This window comes from Hypomesus nipponensis, chromosome 15, assembly GCF_054491055.1.
Source record: "Hypomesus nipponensis isolate SF chromosome 15, ASM5449105v1, whole genome shotgun sequence".
In the NCBI taxonomy this organism is placed as follows: Eukaryota; Metazoa; Chordata; class Actinopteri; order Osmeriformes; family Osmeridae; genus Hypomesus; species Hypomesus nipponensis.
This window is the reverse complement of record NC_140375.1, coordinates 12,565,651-12,580,645: the sequence shown is the minus strand read 5'-3', so window position 1 is coordinate 12,580,645 and position 14,995 is coordinate 12,565,651. Positions and strand designations below refer to the sequence as shown.

At 41.8% G+C, this 14,995-nt stretch overlaps 1 protein-coding gene across 1 annotated transcript; it reads left to right on the top strand.

The window, feature by feature from the left end:
- The first annotated feature begins 359 nt into the window (after positions 1 to 359).
- On the top strand, positions 360 to 14,352 carry foxo1a (forkhead box O1 a). The gene is made up of 3 exons (XM_084674000.1): positions 360 to 1,199; positions 11,195 to 11,386; positions 11,533 to 14,352. The coding sequence occupies exons 1-3, from the start codon at positions 612 to 614 to the stop codon at positions 12,733 to 12,735; spliced, it is 1,983 nt and encodes a 660-aa protein (XP_084530126.1). The 5' UTR covers positions 360 to 611; the 3' UTR covers positions 12,736 to 14,352.
- Positions 14,353 to 14,995: the final 643 nt, after the last annotated feature.

The following is a 14,995-nucleotide window of genomic DNA, read 5'->3' as shown; positions in this document are numbered from 1 at the left end:
AAAAATTACTAGCATTTTATACATTTAAATAAAAAAAAGTGTAGCTACTGTATACTAGGATATAACATCAAAGACATACCTGCCTAAACCTGTACCCCCATTTTGCTTCTACTTTATTAAAATAAATAGATTAAGTGTATAGAGAGCCCTCAAACAAAACAAACAAATAGCAAATGTGAACTTCCCTTATATTCCGTAACCTAATCAAAATAGAAATATTTATGTTTTCTTCTGGGAAAGACAGAAAAAGACGTAGTGCGACAACAGTGTTGTTTCGTTTTTTACATGACCGCCATTGGCGGTATCAACTTGTCTATCAAATGTGGGTGGTAGCCTATTAGTCAACAACTCATAGCTTCAGGAACACGGCTCCACACACTGACATTCAACAGGCTGGCAAGTAGGCAAGGAGCGACAGAAAACTAAGGAATTGTACCTCGTTTGGATTGGAGCATTTACCAGTTAAACTGTTTTACAACTTGGCTTCGATTATATGTTTTCATTACAATCTCGGATTTTTATATGTAATTTTTATTTAGATGTTATAAATATCGTTTTCCATTAGTTTGCTGCTTTTCATGTGATCTCTTGCTCATATAACTATTATTATTATGGCCGAAGTAGCCCAGGAACATTTAGTAGAAATCGACCCGGATTTTGAACCACTCTCACGGCCCCGCTCATGCACTTGGCCCCTACCTCGACCGGAGTTCATAAATCCAGGAGACTCAAACACATCTTCGCCAGCCCCGTCAGTGAAACAGGAACCCACCAGCAGTTCCGACTTTATTAGCAGTCTCAGTTTGTTGGAGGAGACTGAAGATTTTCCTGAGCAAAAGCATAACAACTTGTGCAATGATTTCAAGTGTCAGGATAACTGTATCCACGACCAGCCCACTCAACATCAGCAACAGCTCCCAAACCCTCAGCTCTCGCATCAGCAACAGGTGCCTCTCCTGTCCTCTCCAGTCGGCTCAACATCATCAGTTGCGTCGACTGCTGCTGCCGCTGCCCAACGTAAAAGTAGCTCATCTCGTCGAAATGCGTGGGGAAATATGTCATATGCTGATCTCATAACTAAAGCTATTGAGAGTTCCCCAGAGAAGCGCCTCACCTTGTCTCAGATTTACGACTGGATGGTGAAGAGTGTTCCTTATTTCAAGGACAAGGGAGACAGCAATAGTTCTGCTGGTTGGAAGGTATGACTTTTTTTTAAAAATAATATCGAACGAGAAGTTCAGTTTAATCAAATATGCAAGTTTGTATTTTATAGGCATAATATTTCAAAGTGCAATTCATACCAGCTAACTGGTAGAATCACAAAATAGCTTTTAAGGGGTATACATAACTTATTTTCTAGCTTGCCCAGACCACTCCTAGAGCAAGCTCCAGGAATGTTATGTCATCTCCTTTCATTATGTTGGTAGAGTAACTAAGTTATGTCTACTGGCCAATTTCGGCCATGTCTAGTCAGTCATCTGATTTTTCCAGATATTAAAAGTCTGCTGACTAAACAGAGATTTCCATCTATAGACTGAGTTTCCAAAATGTCTTTGACTTTTTTTTGTTCTAACATATCACAAGGGATATCTTCTAAAACACAATTGACATATTATCAGAGTTTCAAATCCTTTGAAATCTAATCCAATGATCACCTTTTACAAAATATGTGTCAGAAGAGCTCATCATGAGACCCAGTATTCAAAGAAACCATTATCTGAAGTATTAATGAACTACGGAATGTAGCCAATATTATTACACGAGCAGGGTCCTCAGGTTACGGGTGTGATGAGGTCTGCCCTCCATTCTGGAATGGTATTCGGAGGTGTCAACACAGCTGACTGCACGGTTTCTGTGCTGTCTGCCAGATCCTGTATGGAGGACAGCAGTCTCATTTTAACTGGCTGCTGAGAAACTGTTTGAGTCTTCAGCCAGATTGGAAGGATTTGCTGTGGTATTTTCTAGTCACAGGGTGTTAGGGCTGTCTGTGAAAGCCAAGGCCATAGTCGGAGGCACTTTGTAAAATAAGCAGAAAAGTATTGTTTTTCAGTCATGTGCTGACACACTCCATTTTCCCACTGAAGATAAAAGTGATATGCTGTTATCCAGATCACATTTGTAGAGGTCTGTGCCAGTCTCAAAGGAAATGAGTGTGTATGGTTGATAATGTTTGTAAATGTAATATTACATGAGTAAAATTGTGTTTAGTGAAATACTTGAAACACTTGATTCAACAAAATGATTAGACAGGCTAGTTGATGCCATTCCCTTCTTTCATTGTAGATTATTTAAATGGTAGTGTTTGTTTGTTTGTGGCTTAAGTTTTTTATCTAAGTATAGCAGCAGTATATGTTTCAGGAGCAGTGTTTACACATGGCACTGTATACTGTAGGTGTTTTTTCTCTTCAACTTATCTCTGTTTGTTTTACTCACAGTTACTCTGTTCTGCCTGCTCACTATTGACACCAGTAGAACATTTAGTCATTTAGCAGACGCTCTAGTAGAAATCCACCAAAGACATGTGCTTGGCATTCCAGAATACCTTGGCATGGGAACTTAACCACCCTATGGGCGTGCAACTCATCCTGGCCTGTTGGGGGTGTGGTCTGGGAAGATCCCATCCAGCAGTCCTTGAATGACCCAGGTTCCATAACATAGTGTTGCAATGTAAACTCCTAATAGACTCAACTCAGAGGAGGAGACAGTGTTCATAGTGTATATTTGATTCAGGAGGGGTTTCCTGTGTAAATAATTAACTAATTAATAATAATAATTGTACTTATTTAATTATATATTTTTTGTTAACTCCTTTCCTTTTAGGGAGAAGACTGGTCTTTGTTTCTTTTTACTTTAAGATGCAATGGTTGATGTCCAACCAAGGATTAGGTGCATGTAGGCTATACAATTCATAGACAAGTTGATGATAAATAAAATGTATTCCAGCTTTACTGACACCATTTACGTGGAGCACCTTCATGACTAAGCACTTAAATTTCTAAACTATAGTAAACAAACAAGCCTGAAGGCGGGCTCAGACAAACACATGCGTTAGAGCAGCTTGCACAGTCACCGGCACACAGGGCATTACCACCCAAAGGCACCCAATGACTCATCTAATGTACAAACCAACACTACGACATGGGCCCCCTTAACAAATACCATCACCTCCACCATAAAACAAGCCAAATACATTTACATTTAGCAGACACTCTTATCCAGAGCGACTTACAGTAAGTACAGGGACATTTGCCCTGAGGCAAGTATGGTGAAGTGCCTTGCCCAAGAACACAATGTAATTTGGCATAGCCGAGAATCAAACCGTAACCTTCTTATTACCAGCCCGATTACCTAACCGCTCAGCCACCTGACTCCCCAAATAATATTCTGATTCATACAAAGTACTCTGTAGTCATGACTAGAGGTTTACAGATGTGCAAAGTGTAGAGGTGTATAAGGTTCTCTAAGTCTCCAGGCTACTAAACTTGAAACTTCTATTCTGTGTGTGAATCTGTGCCAGTAGGGTTGGGAAAAAAGGCAGGGAGTCCAGGCCTGCCTGAAACTATACCAGGCTGAGGACAGTTGTGTTTCTCAGGCTTCAAGACACTAGACAGAGCCTGGATCAGACTCTCCTTCTGATCTCCTGTCTTTTTTCTCCAGCCACCTCCAGATTCACAGTTTTTTTTTAACATGACTCCTCAAAAAGCACAATTAATTAGTGTAACTACATCTCCTATCTTGTGGGACAAAGATAAAGACAGAGAGGGGGAAAAGAAAAAGCAGAGAAAAAGATAACAGCAGAGGCCCCTTTTATGCTTGACTTGAGTGACATTAAGTGTTGCATAATGACACATTTACTGGAACCAGGGAGCCATAGGCCAAAGTCTAGTACCTGTGGTTTGTCAGCATAAGAGTGAGGGAACGGTGGCATGCTGGTCTCAGACACACGCAACCTGGCTTCATAATTAAAGCCTTGCTGTCCACAGACACAGGGTACATTCCAGTGCAGACCATTATATATTTTTTATTGCAACATGGTTTTTCCCTCATCCTATTCCCTTTCGGTTTTATGGTTTTATCTACTGCTATATCTGCTAAGGACTCCTGCTTCTCTTTCCTCTTTTATAGCACCGAGTAAAATGTGTTTGGTGTGCGGAATAACTATTCCTGATACACTATTATTAGTGTCTTACAAAACGAATACTGTGTGTGTGTGTGTGTCTGTGTGTGTTTAGAGTTCTTAAAACTTTAGTGTTTGTTATTCAAAAAGCAGGAACAATTTCCACATCTAGCAGGCACAACTGTTCTAAACTTTTGAATACTTTTTCTAGAAGGCAGTTTTGTGTATCTGCCTTCAGGTACAGTCACGTCCTTTAGTGCAGTGCTAGTGTTTCCCACCTACACCATACCCTCCTTCCTCTTTAACTCTCCTTTACTAGACTAAGCAGACCTTGTCTGCCTGACTACGGAACAGCTCCCAGATCCCGTGGGACAGAGCATTAGTTCTTCATGATTCAGTAGTGAGAGACTTTTTGTTAGGGGCTTGGTTTTGTAAATGAGAGAGTTAAGTTAGTGAGAAGCATTGCTGCGTTGCTGCTGCGTGGCTGCATGCTGGAAACCTATTGTGTTGGTAATTGGTAATTGATAAAGTTGTCATCAATCAGTAATCATTAATAATGTTGCGCTTATTTCCTCTCAAGCCACCAGGCTGAAACAATTAGCAGAAACAGAATACAGGTCACACTGAATACCTTCATGCAAAGAAACAACATTTTTGCTTTATTTTTGTGTTTAAGGACTTCACAGTGACTTCTTGCAAACCTGTTTGTAAGATAAAAAAAGGCTGACATCTTGTCCTTCAACATCTTGATTGTGATCCTAGTGTGTATTTTTGACAATACTGTCTGTATCAGTACAATTAATCTAGCCTCTGTTGTGTAACTGTTTCTCAACCATTCGCTACTACCTTTTGAGATGGACAAGATGCAAATTCAAGCGCTTGCTCACAGGAAATGTGCCCTTTGAAAGCGGCAAGTGGTGCGTGGTATAGCACTGATGATGTCATCAAGAGCGGAAATAGTACAGACTGACACCCACACTGGAGCCTCTTCCTCTTCAATTGTTTCCTCAACTTGTTCATCTTCCTCCAATTCTCCTCTTCGGTCTCCTCTGTCTTCATTCATTTGCATGACATTTCATTGGGAAGGGTATTGTGGGTACTAACACAATGGCTGGGCATGTATACAGTAGATAAACCCTTATACAATAAGGTATTGTCAAATTACACCCCTCCGACACACTCACATACATTGATCATCGAGGTTGGTCAATATTTAGTTTGTGTATTCTATTCTGATGTCATGTTTGGACACAAAGTGAACTTATTTTCATAATGAGCCCATTTGATGCAGTGCACTTGTAGCTACAGGTTTCTTCTGAGTCTGTCGACTCATGTATGTCTACTCATAATAGAAAGGTCCTTCCGAAGGTAGCATTTACACATTTTGGTGTACACCATGCCAACAGAGTGAGGTGGATGGCCAGCTCAATGCTCAGAGGTGTTTTAAGTGTAAACCAGAGAGATGGATTGACTTATTGTCCTGTTCTTTCATCTTCTCCAGTTCTGATGTAGCTTCAACCCTCTGATCTGCAAATATCATAGTGGTTAGACCTCTTAATGGCAGGAATTCATGTTAGTTTATATGCCATCATCACATTTAATGACTTTACTTATCCTCTCCACGCCAGTGTTCTATGGACCATGAATGTGTATTTGATTCTCTTTAGTTCGTGAACAAGCTTCCAGCTCACAGGTCCAAAGATCTTGTAGGCAACAGAAGGAACAGGACAAGGAGCATGTCAGCACTGTAGCTGACACCAATAGCCCTTTACACATTAGCAGTTAGTCTCTTGCCCCTACACATTAATCTGGCTCTGACCATGGCCAGCCCACCCTGGCTGCACTGCTGATCACAGTCAAAAAAAAATGGCAGCTTCACAGACACTGCTCTGTGCTTTCACAGTCACATATTGTGTTGCCCAGAGCAAGGCATGCACATATATTAACATGGTAAGCTTGGCTAGCACACATGGCCTCTGTGTATTAGCACTGGCCTCACAGAACTTCAGTCTATGGTCTGTAATCTGTGAGCGCCTGGACCGCCCAGAACACATTACCCTTGTAGCAAGGCAGAGATTACAGATTCTTATTTTTCAATATTACTGATGGATACAGGGAATCATTCCACTTGTCAGTCCGGGCGGACAGTGCTACTCTTATGGGACTGTCAGAACTGGTCAATTAAAAAGAATGATCTCAGAAATTAACTTGGGTCTTTGGACCACTGTTTTTCAGTGTAGGTGGTTGGGTATCTTGCAATATTTGATGTCTGAGCTGTAAGGCGTTGTCATGTAGGGGATGTTCAATAGTTATGTCAGTAAGACCTAAAAGCAAGACATTGTGGAATTTCCTTTCTCTGGATTAATGCTCAGTTTTAGATTTGATCAAAACATGGTAACTTTCTAACCCCCTCAGTGTGCAGATCTCCTGACTGTGTACTAATTAGGCCTTCTGTGCATCGCATTTGTTTAGCGAGGTCTTCCTTTGCGGATACAAGGCAAGAGGAATTCTGCTTATAGCCCTTTTCTTGGCTCCTTTTTTTACTCCCCTAGAGTGTCTTGCAGCTGTGAGAGAGTATACAGTTGTTTGTGCTGAAGTAGGATTTCACATATACCTACATGTTTATCTGTGTTTGTAAGACACCCACTTATCTCTATGTGCCAGACTGACCCATGTAGAGAGACTATTAAGAGTGTATACAGCCTAGAATGTCTAGAATCATGCAATACAGCTTGCCAAAAACTTGGTATCTGCGGCCTCTGGCTATACATTGGATGAGGCAGTAGTGTATGATATTCATTTCGAAATATTGCAGCTATGTACTGTCGCATCTTGTGACAGTTTTGAAAAATGTACTTTCTAACAATCCAGGCAAATATATATATATATTTTTTTAAGTTCTTCTTTTAAATGGATGTTGAATAGCTGGTCCCACTCACAAAACTCCACAGAAGAGGTTCTGTTTCTGAGTCTTCTCTCCCTCACTCTCTCCTAAATTCAATTATTGGAAGTTGACGTCAGTCACCGACAAAGGGTCTCTTTTGTGACTCTAGTTTTCTGCAGCACGAGCGTGGGATCAGCTGTGTTCAGGAGGGTATATGCATCGTGACCTGAAGGAGTTGCTTGACCATATCCCATGCTCTGTTTTGAGTTCAGTCTCCTTTTTGACAGCAAACCAGAAGTCATATCTGTCATAACTGTCCCATGTGTTGAGGGGCTAAATGGTCTTTGCCTAAGTCCTTGGCAACGTGTCCTGTTGCCCGGTGCTACAGGGACCTAATCACAAAAGCCATTTCCTTTTTCTCTCAACTGTTTTAATGAAATCCTGGTTATAAATAAAAAGAGACAACCGCACATTAGATTTCCTCTCCACTTCTTCTCAAGGACCTCTTATGAGCTTTTTATGTCTTGTTGAATTTACTGTAGTAAGTAAGTCAGTGAAGGGACAGTCCTTGTGTTGGAGATGAATCACTTACTGTATCAATCAGCAAACAAATGAAGTCGTCATCTCTTATTGAATAGCCCGTATTTCAGTAAATCAATATGCACACAATACATGAATGTCAATTGACATATACTCGAGTCTGTGGTTAATCACTGTAGGGCATTTCCAAATGTTTTTCTGTAGGAAAAGAAAGCACATGGAAATGAGTTTGTTTTACATTACACTTTATTCATTAGTACATCAGAAGGGCATAGTTCTAACAGTATTTTGTTGGTTAGAGTCAAGGAACAGTCTGTATTTTGCCAGACATTGTGCTAAAATAACATTTTACAATAACATCTAAACGAGAACTTTACATAGCTATGGCTCTCTTCGTCTGTCTTAGAACTCACATGGAATGGTGTCAGGTCTGATACACTTATTGAAGGCACAATTCCATAAGACTAATGGCTTTGTCTAATTTAGCTTTCACCTGACATTACAGACCTCTGTCTTCCTCTTCCTTCTAGTGAGTTCTAGTGACTTCCCTTTTTGACAGGGAGGCCAACTGAGCTGCTTAAGCTAATGACAAGTCTTGGGTGTCTCGTCTCCTCAACACAACACTTCAGCTCAGTCCAAGAAGGCACAAAGACCTCTCTCAAGTTTAGCAGGGTGAACCCACTGATTTCTCTCCAGCTGACTTCAGAACTCAGCTCATGTGAAACTACTCTGCAGACCATGTATGTTTTCAGCGAAGAAGGCGAGTCAAACTAGATACCCTTTTCCCTGTTTTGATGTGTTTTACAGAGCAGGTTTCAGTAGGGGCTCTGGTTAACTCAACTAGTGTTCTGTGTGAAGTGTTATGTTCTTGTGCTCAGGATTCTTCAAAACAGAAGTTGACATTTGAGTTAGTTGGAGAGTGCACTTTTGTGACCCAGACTTCTGTGCCAGGGGCCTTTAGAGACAGGCTAAGGAGAGCACAGTGCTCTAAGAGGGAAAGGGGAGGAGAAGCCTGGTAGGAGCGAAAGAGATGAGGAGGGCACCACATTTGTGTGGCCTTTCAGCAACCCTGGCAGGAAGGCAGTTTGAAACAGCACACAGTGTCCAGGACTGCTCAACACACTATCTCAAATTCCCCTTTACCCACACTGGTTCTCTCACACACAGTTTCACTGACTCAGTGACTCACTCACACACACATATACACACACAATAAATAGCAACATATAGCCAATTGTCTTTCAACCACAAAATGTAGACCATTTCAGGTTTCATTCAGTGGATAAAATGCCAATGGTATGGTATTAATTAAGCTAACTGCAGTACCCGTGTGACTCTATACTATGTGGCTTGCATTCCATCCTTATTCTTTCCCTCACAATCACAGTTTCCTGAAAGGCAGGAAGTCAGCCCTGTTTCCTGTCACAGCACCCTTTAATGTGGTCACATCCTTGTGTGTCCAGAGAAAATCTGTTTATTATGAAGTTTATTCTTTGGACAGAATACAAGTTCATTTGCATCTAGCTTTTAAACTGGCTAATTCCTGTTAATTTTGTTCAGTTAAAAAATGCTTTTATCCACAGCAACACACATAGTGCATATAGAAAAAATTAAGGATCATACTGTAAGTGCACAGTTCTACAGTATTTTGGTGGTTCGAGTCAAGGAACAGTCTGTGTTTATTAGCCACATGACATTGTAGGCACATCTCAGCCAACAGACACAGTTACCAAAAAATAGTGTACAGTGTACTACAATAATACTACAATGCAACAAAAACATCTCAAATGCTTACATTTATAGCAGCAAGAACATCTCAATTCCCCAACTACAGTCTTACAATGATGTCTCGAAGACAGTAGTGCCTAGTACAGTGCAGCAGAAACAACGCAATTTATAAGTGCAAAATCAATTACTGGAAATTATTAGTGCAGTTTCATGCCAGATTACAATAACTGAGAGCAATAATAAATAAGTAATAATAATTCTCAACAATACCGATTGGAATAAATGTATACATGAAGGTTGAATACACATGCTTTCAACGTTTTGATACAGTGAGAGGATGGCGCTGTCATGTTTCTATGCAGCACCAGATTAGGCTGTCTTCCAATCAGACCTAGACTTCCTCCAAACCCTGCACACTGTCAACCTTGGTATGGTATGTTGATTGTGTTTGCTGAAAATTCTACTTCAACTAACTGTTGAATTACTTAAACAGAATTCTAAGTCGAAGTTTTCTAAGATACTATCAAGCCAGCCATAATTACTTTTGAACTTTTAACACATTGCTTATTTCAAATGTTAATATTCCTATTTACCGCAGCCAGAAATAAATCAGCAGTGTCACCCTTGACTGTTTAGAAGGAAATGGTCTCAGGAATATGTCAAAATAATTATACGTGAACAGAACGAGAGGTGAAATCAAGGTATGCTGCAGTAATTGGTTAATGAAATGTGCCTCATTATTTGGCATTAAAGGCAACTGTGGGCTTTGGCTGTCAATCCCACCCTGCATCTAGACTCCCTACCCAAAACAGTGTTTACATTTGCCAAGCCAGTTAACCGTTGCTGCACACTTTCTCTCTCCTTCGCAAACACACACATAAACCCACACACACACTTTCCACCCTCCTGCATCCAAACACACTCCCTGCCAAAGTCTCCCCACACAGCATAAGGAGTTCTGCCATGGTATTTCCCATCCTCTTTTATGGGCCTGTGATGTCTTATGCTGGATCTCTGTCTTATCCCTTGACACTTCAAAGGGTAAAATATGCTCTAAGAAGGTTTTGCGACAGATTGCATTGAATCTTCCTTCTGCAGCAGTCTATCACAGGACCAACACATTAACTAGGCTACAGCCTACAGCAGACATGCAGTAGGAGTGGCACTCTGTTCACGGAAACTATTGGTTGAGCAAGTCAGACGACTTCATTTGTAACAGGCCAGTTTTCAAGCCGTGGGTCATGTGTCAACACAGATGGTTTTCCCTGGAGGGGAAGAGCAGATATGAAGGTGATGAGAGGAGAAAAAATAAGTTGAAACAAGTAACAGTAGTTACAAGGATAGCCATAGAGCAACAGCCTTGTGCGCTAATCTCTTTGTGTCCAAAGAATCCCCATGAATGGGGAAAAGGGTTACTAAAATACTGTGCCAGTGCATGTGTGCCAGTGGGCGTGACTAAATAGATTAGGGCCAAAACTTACTGTAGTCCTAACAACCAAACAAACCAACCAACAAGAGTTTCCTTCTCTGTGAAGAGGGAGGATCAGGGTGTTCTATATTAAGACCACACATTTTCCTAATATAAATGTTATTTTGTCTGATGGATTTTTCTAATGCCTTATTCACTGCAGTAAACAAAGGGAGAGATTATCCACAGGTGTGGCACAGTGCAATGCTAGTGTGTGCAGTCAGGTCTTTCTCTTTGTATTTAGTTGTATGTGCTGGGGAAACACATAGGTCAATTGTCAGGGATACTATGATAGGGTCAATGATCTATTGTAACGAATCATAAAGCAGGAGCAATCTTTAATGTGTTCTTAGGTACCAGAACTATACTGCTCACTCTACTGGAAAAAAAGGTCTTAAGACTCTCCAAATGTCGTACTTGTTAGACAAACTGAAACTTCCTTCTCTTTCTTCCGCAGAACTCCATCAGACACAACCTGTCCCTGCACAGTCGTTTTGTGCGTGTGCAGAATGAAGGCACGGGTAAAAGCTCCTGGTGGATGCTAAACCCAGATGGAGGAAAGAGCGGCAAGTCTCCCAGACGCAGAGCTGCCTCCATGGACAACAACAGCAAGTTTGCCAAGAGTAGAGGGAGGGCTGCAAAGAAAAAGGTAAACAGGCCAACTCCTGCCTTCCTATATACAGTATGTTGATCGTCAAATGTCTTCTTTTTTCTTTTCTGTATCTACCTCTTACACTTGTATGTAGAATTGCAGTGTGTGTGTAATGTTTAACGCTCACTCTCTTAACCCTGTAGGTTTTGCTCCAGGGGGGGCCTGATGGTGGAGGAGACAGTCCCAGTCCCTCCTACTCCAAGTGGCCCGGTAGCCCCAACTCGCACAGCAATGATGACTTTGATGCCTGGAACGGCTTCAGGCCTCGCACCAGCTCAAATGCCAGCACGCTGAGTGGACGCCTCTCACCTTTCATGCCCGAGCAGGATGACCTTGGTGATGGGGAGATGCACATGGTGTACCCAGGATCTTCTGGAGCCAAGATGACAGCCACCTTGCCCAGCTTGTCAGAGATGACAAGCTCGCTAGTTCACCACAGCTCCGAGAATGTCATGGAGAACCTTCTGGATAACCTCAACCTGCTCTCCCCCAAGAACTCTCAAGCGGGCAGTGGTGGCACGGTCCAGGTTTCCTCCCAATCCTCCCCCTCCACCATGATGCAGAGTAGCCCTGGCTACCCCCCCTTCAGCTCCTCCAACATGGGTCCCCAGCCCCAGCAGGACTATCACAAGTGCATGTATGGCCAGGCAGGGATGACGAGCCTGTCCCCCATCCCCATGCAGTCTTTTCCTGAGAGCAAGCCCAGTTATGGCCCCTCATTGGGCCCTTACAGCTGCCCTGCTGGCCTGCTGAAAGAGCTGCTCACCTCTGACGCAGACCCCCGTGGGGACCTCCTGCCCACAGTCGAGACAGTGGTCTCCCAACCCAATGGGGGCCGCATGCTGCCCTCCTACAGCACCGGGCAGCATGGAGCCAAGCTGATGGGAGGGGGTAATCCTCACCCACATGGTCTTCACCACCCCCACACTCACACAGGACACACCCAAGCCCCTCCCACTTCAGTGGCTATGAACGGACGCGCACTCATGTCCTTGTCCAGCATGAGCCACAGCGGGGGCTCGGTTTGCCTGCCCATGGGGAAGAGCCCCATGCAGATGCCCTACGGCCTGTCTGCCCACCTAGGGGGCGGGGGGATGCCTGGGTACTGCCCACTCAACCCCAACGGCTACGGGCGACCCAGCATGCCCATGATGCCCCACCCAGAGAAGTTGCCTAGCGACCTGGATGACATGTCCATCGAGAGGTTTGAGTGTGATATGGAGTCCATCCTCCATGACACTCTGATGGATGGGGACTCACTTGACTTTAACTTTGAGCCCATAGCCTCCCAGCAGGGGTTCCCCCATGGGGTGAAGACCACTACACACAGCTGGGTGTCAGGCTAGAGGAGTCGAAAAAGGACAGAGCAATGACAAACCCAGGACACTCTCACAAATATTGATATGTTGACCTCAAAACTCACTTGTTATGCATCTCAGAATGGCAAATTTCCAAATCCCAAAAAGCTACCCTTGGTCATCCTTAAATGCCCTGCTCAATCATCTGCACTATAGACATAAAGATGTCATAGAGACTTTTTCCACCATCATTCTGTTTTCTGCAGAGGATGACCCCAGATTTCAAAACAACATGAGCTATTTCTCAGAAATACAATCCAAGTGCCAAACGCCTTTGTCTTCATTTCTGCGTCACATTTAATTGCATATATTTAAATCCATCTTTTCAGTTAAAGAAAAATGGGGTCAGCTTTTTTAGTAACACCTTGTAGTAAGTGTTCCTTTGCTACCATGTAACTATGTAGCAAGACGTATTGTAACAATATGTAGTTATATAGGAACCAGTATATACAAATAGTTACACTTTATTACGTTTAAGTGATACAAGTTATTTGGTATGGGGGAGGCTCTCAGGGGTAAGTTAGTAGTAATAGTAATGTTAACACGATTTGATCTTCATCTGCCCCTTTGCAATATTCACTTACACTCCTCTACCAAAATGCCTTTTGCTATAACCAGTACAGCCCTTAACCCTTGATACCATGTAATTACATTCCAATTCCTATGTATCTGCAATTATGTTACTATAAGTATTGCTGTTTAGGTACACGATAGTAGATGTAAACTTCATATTACTGCTCTGTTTTTTTTCTGATAGTGCCAGCTTTGTCCCAGCCACAACAACCTAACAGTAAAAAAATAGCTGTATATGACCTAAATTAACATTGTGTTCCTGCTCTCTGTAAACACAGAGTTGTTATGTATAGAGGTATAGGTATAGAGGAGATGTATAGAGGTAATGTGACATTGAAAGAAAAACAGCAAACAACAGCTATTTTATATTTAATAATTTTGAACTAGATTAAGCACACGGAATGCACTGTTGATTGCAAAGCTTAAGTTTTTTTGCCAGGCTTTTGACTATGCATCTATAGTAGTCAAAACATAACTGGAAATATAGTGCCGTGTGTTGCCCCTTTACTACATCCACTTATCCCTTACACCCCTACCCGATACTGTGCCTTCTTGCACTTTTGTAATAACCTACACCGCTAACGCTAAATACCATTTAATTACATAGCAATTCCTATGTACTAACAATAGGTATTGCAATGTAGTAGACGGATTGTAAAGTGTTTTTCCTATCCTGTACCCTCAATCATTGTACAATATGTAATGTTTATAAGATATGAATGTATATTTGAATGTATAATATATTCTGTTTTATTTTGTACAGTGTTTACAGAATGACAATACAAAGCTCAGAAGCAAGTGCTATACATTACAAAGAAATACGTATCAGATAGTTTCATACGGAACAGGGTGCAATGGTACTCAACTCAACCTTAGGGTGCTTCTCATCAGTCTGTAAACAAAGCTCACCAGTGTCTTGTAAATACAGAAAACATATTAAGTATATCATTGAAACCACATGAAAATGCGTTACTAAATATGGTGTATTTTGATTTATTTTTAATGCAATTAAATTTTAATTATGATTATGAACTATGATTGTAAATTGCAAATCATATAATGTATGCACATGTCAGGATGATTCTCTGCTAAGTTTGTCTCAGAACCCTTGAAGTGACTACTCCAGGGTTCTTCACTGTGCCTAAGTAGTAGTTCATAACTATACTCATGAAGTTCATTTAAACATTTTCTGCTTAGGGTTTTATAAAAATATAAACATGTATACAATATTTACTCTTCAGATGCTAGTCCCCTGACCCTGGTAGATAACCATAACTGATCAATCTCGTAGAGATGGTTTATCCAGATCCCCTGGTACCAGACCAGATTCCCTGGTTCCAAAGCAGTGGAGATCTTGGTGAGTTTACAGTATGTGGCTTGACGCTCTGATGTTGAGTATAGTCTTTCCTAATAGGCCTACTAGGTCTAAACTCAAATAGCGCTGGGCTGCGTTTCCCGAAAGCGTCGTAAACCTAAATTGATCGTAGAATTCGTCGCACAACGAATCTTAGTTTTACGGGCCGTTCCAAAAGACATCGTAGCTAAAGTGTCTCTTGAAAATTCGTAGCTCTTGAAAGCGCATAGATTAGCCTACTCCTTACGAGCATGTTTGGGAAACGCACGTAAGAAATATCGATGGTTTCGTTTTTTGCTCGATCGTTGCTACGATCCATCG

Coding starts and splice junctions, on each gene's coding strand:
- foxo1a (XM_084674000.1), top strand. CDS start 612: ATGGCCGAAGTAGCCCAGGAACATTTAGTAGAAATCGACCCGGATTTT. Junction 1,200..11,194: donor ATAGTTCTGCTGGTTGGAAG/GTATGACTTTTT, acceptor TTTCTTCCGCAG/AACTCCATCAGACACAACCT. Junction 11,387..11,532: donor GGAGGGCTGCAAAGAAAAAG/GTAAACAGGCCA, acceptor TTAACCCTGTAG/GTTTTGCTCCAGGGGGGGCC.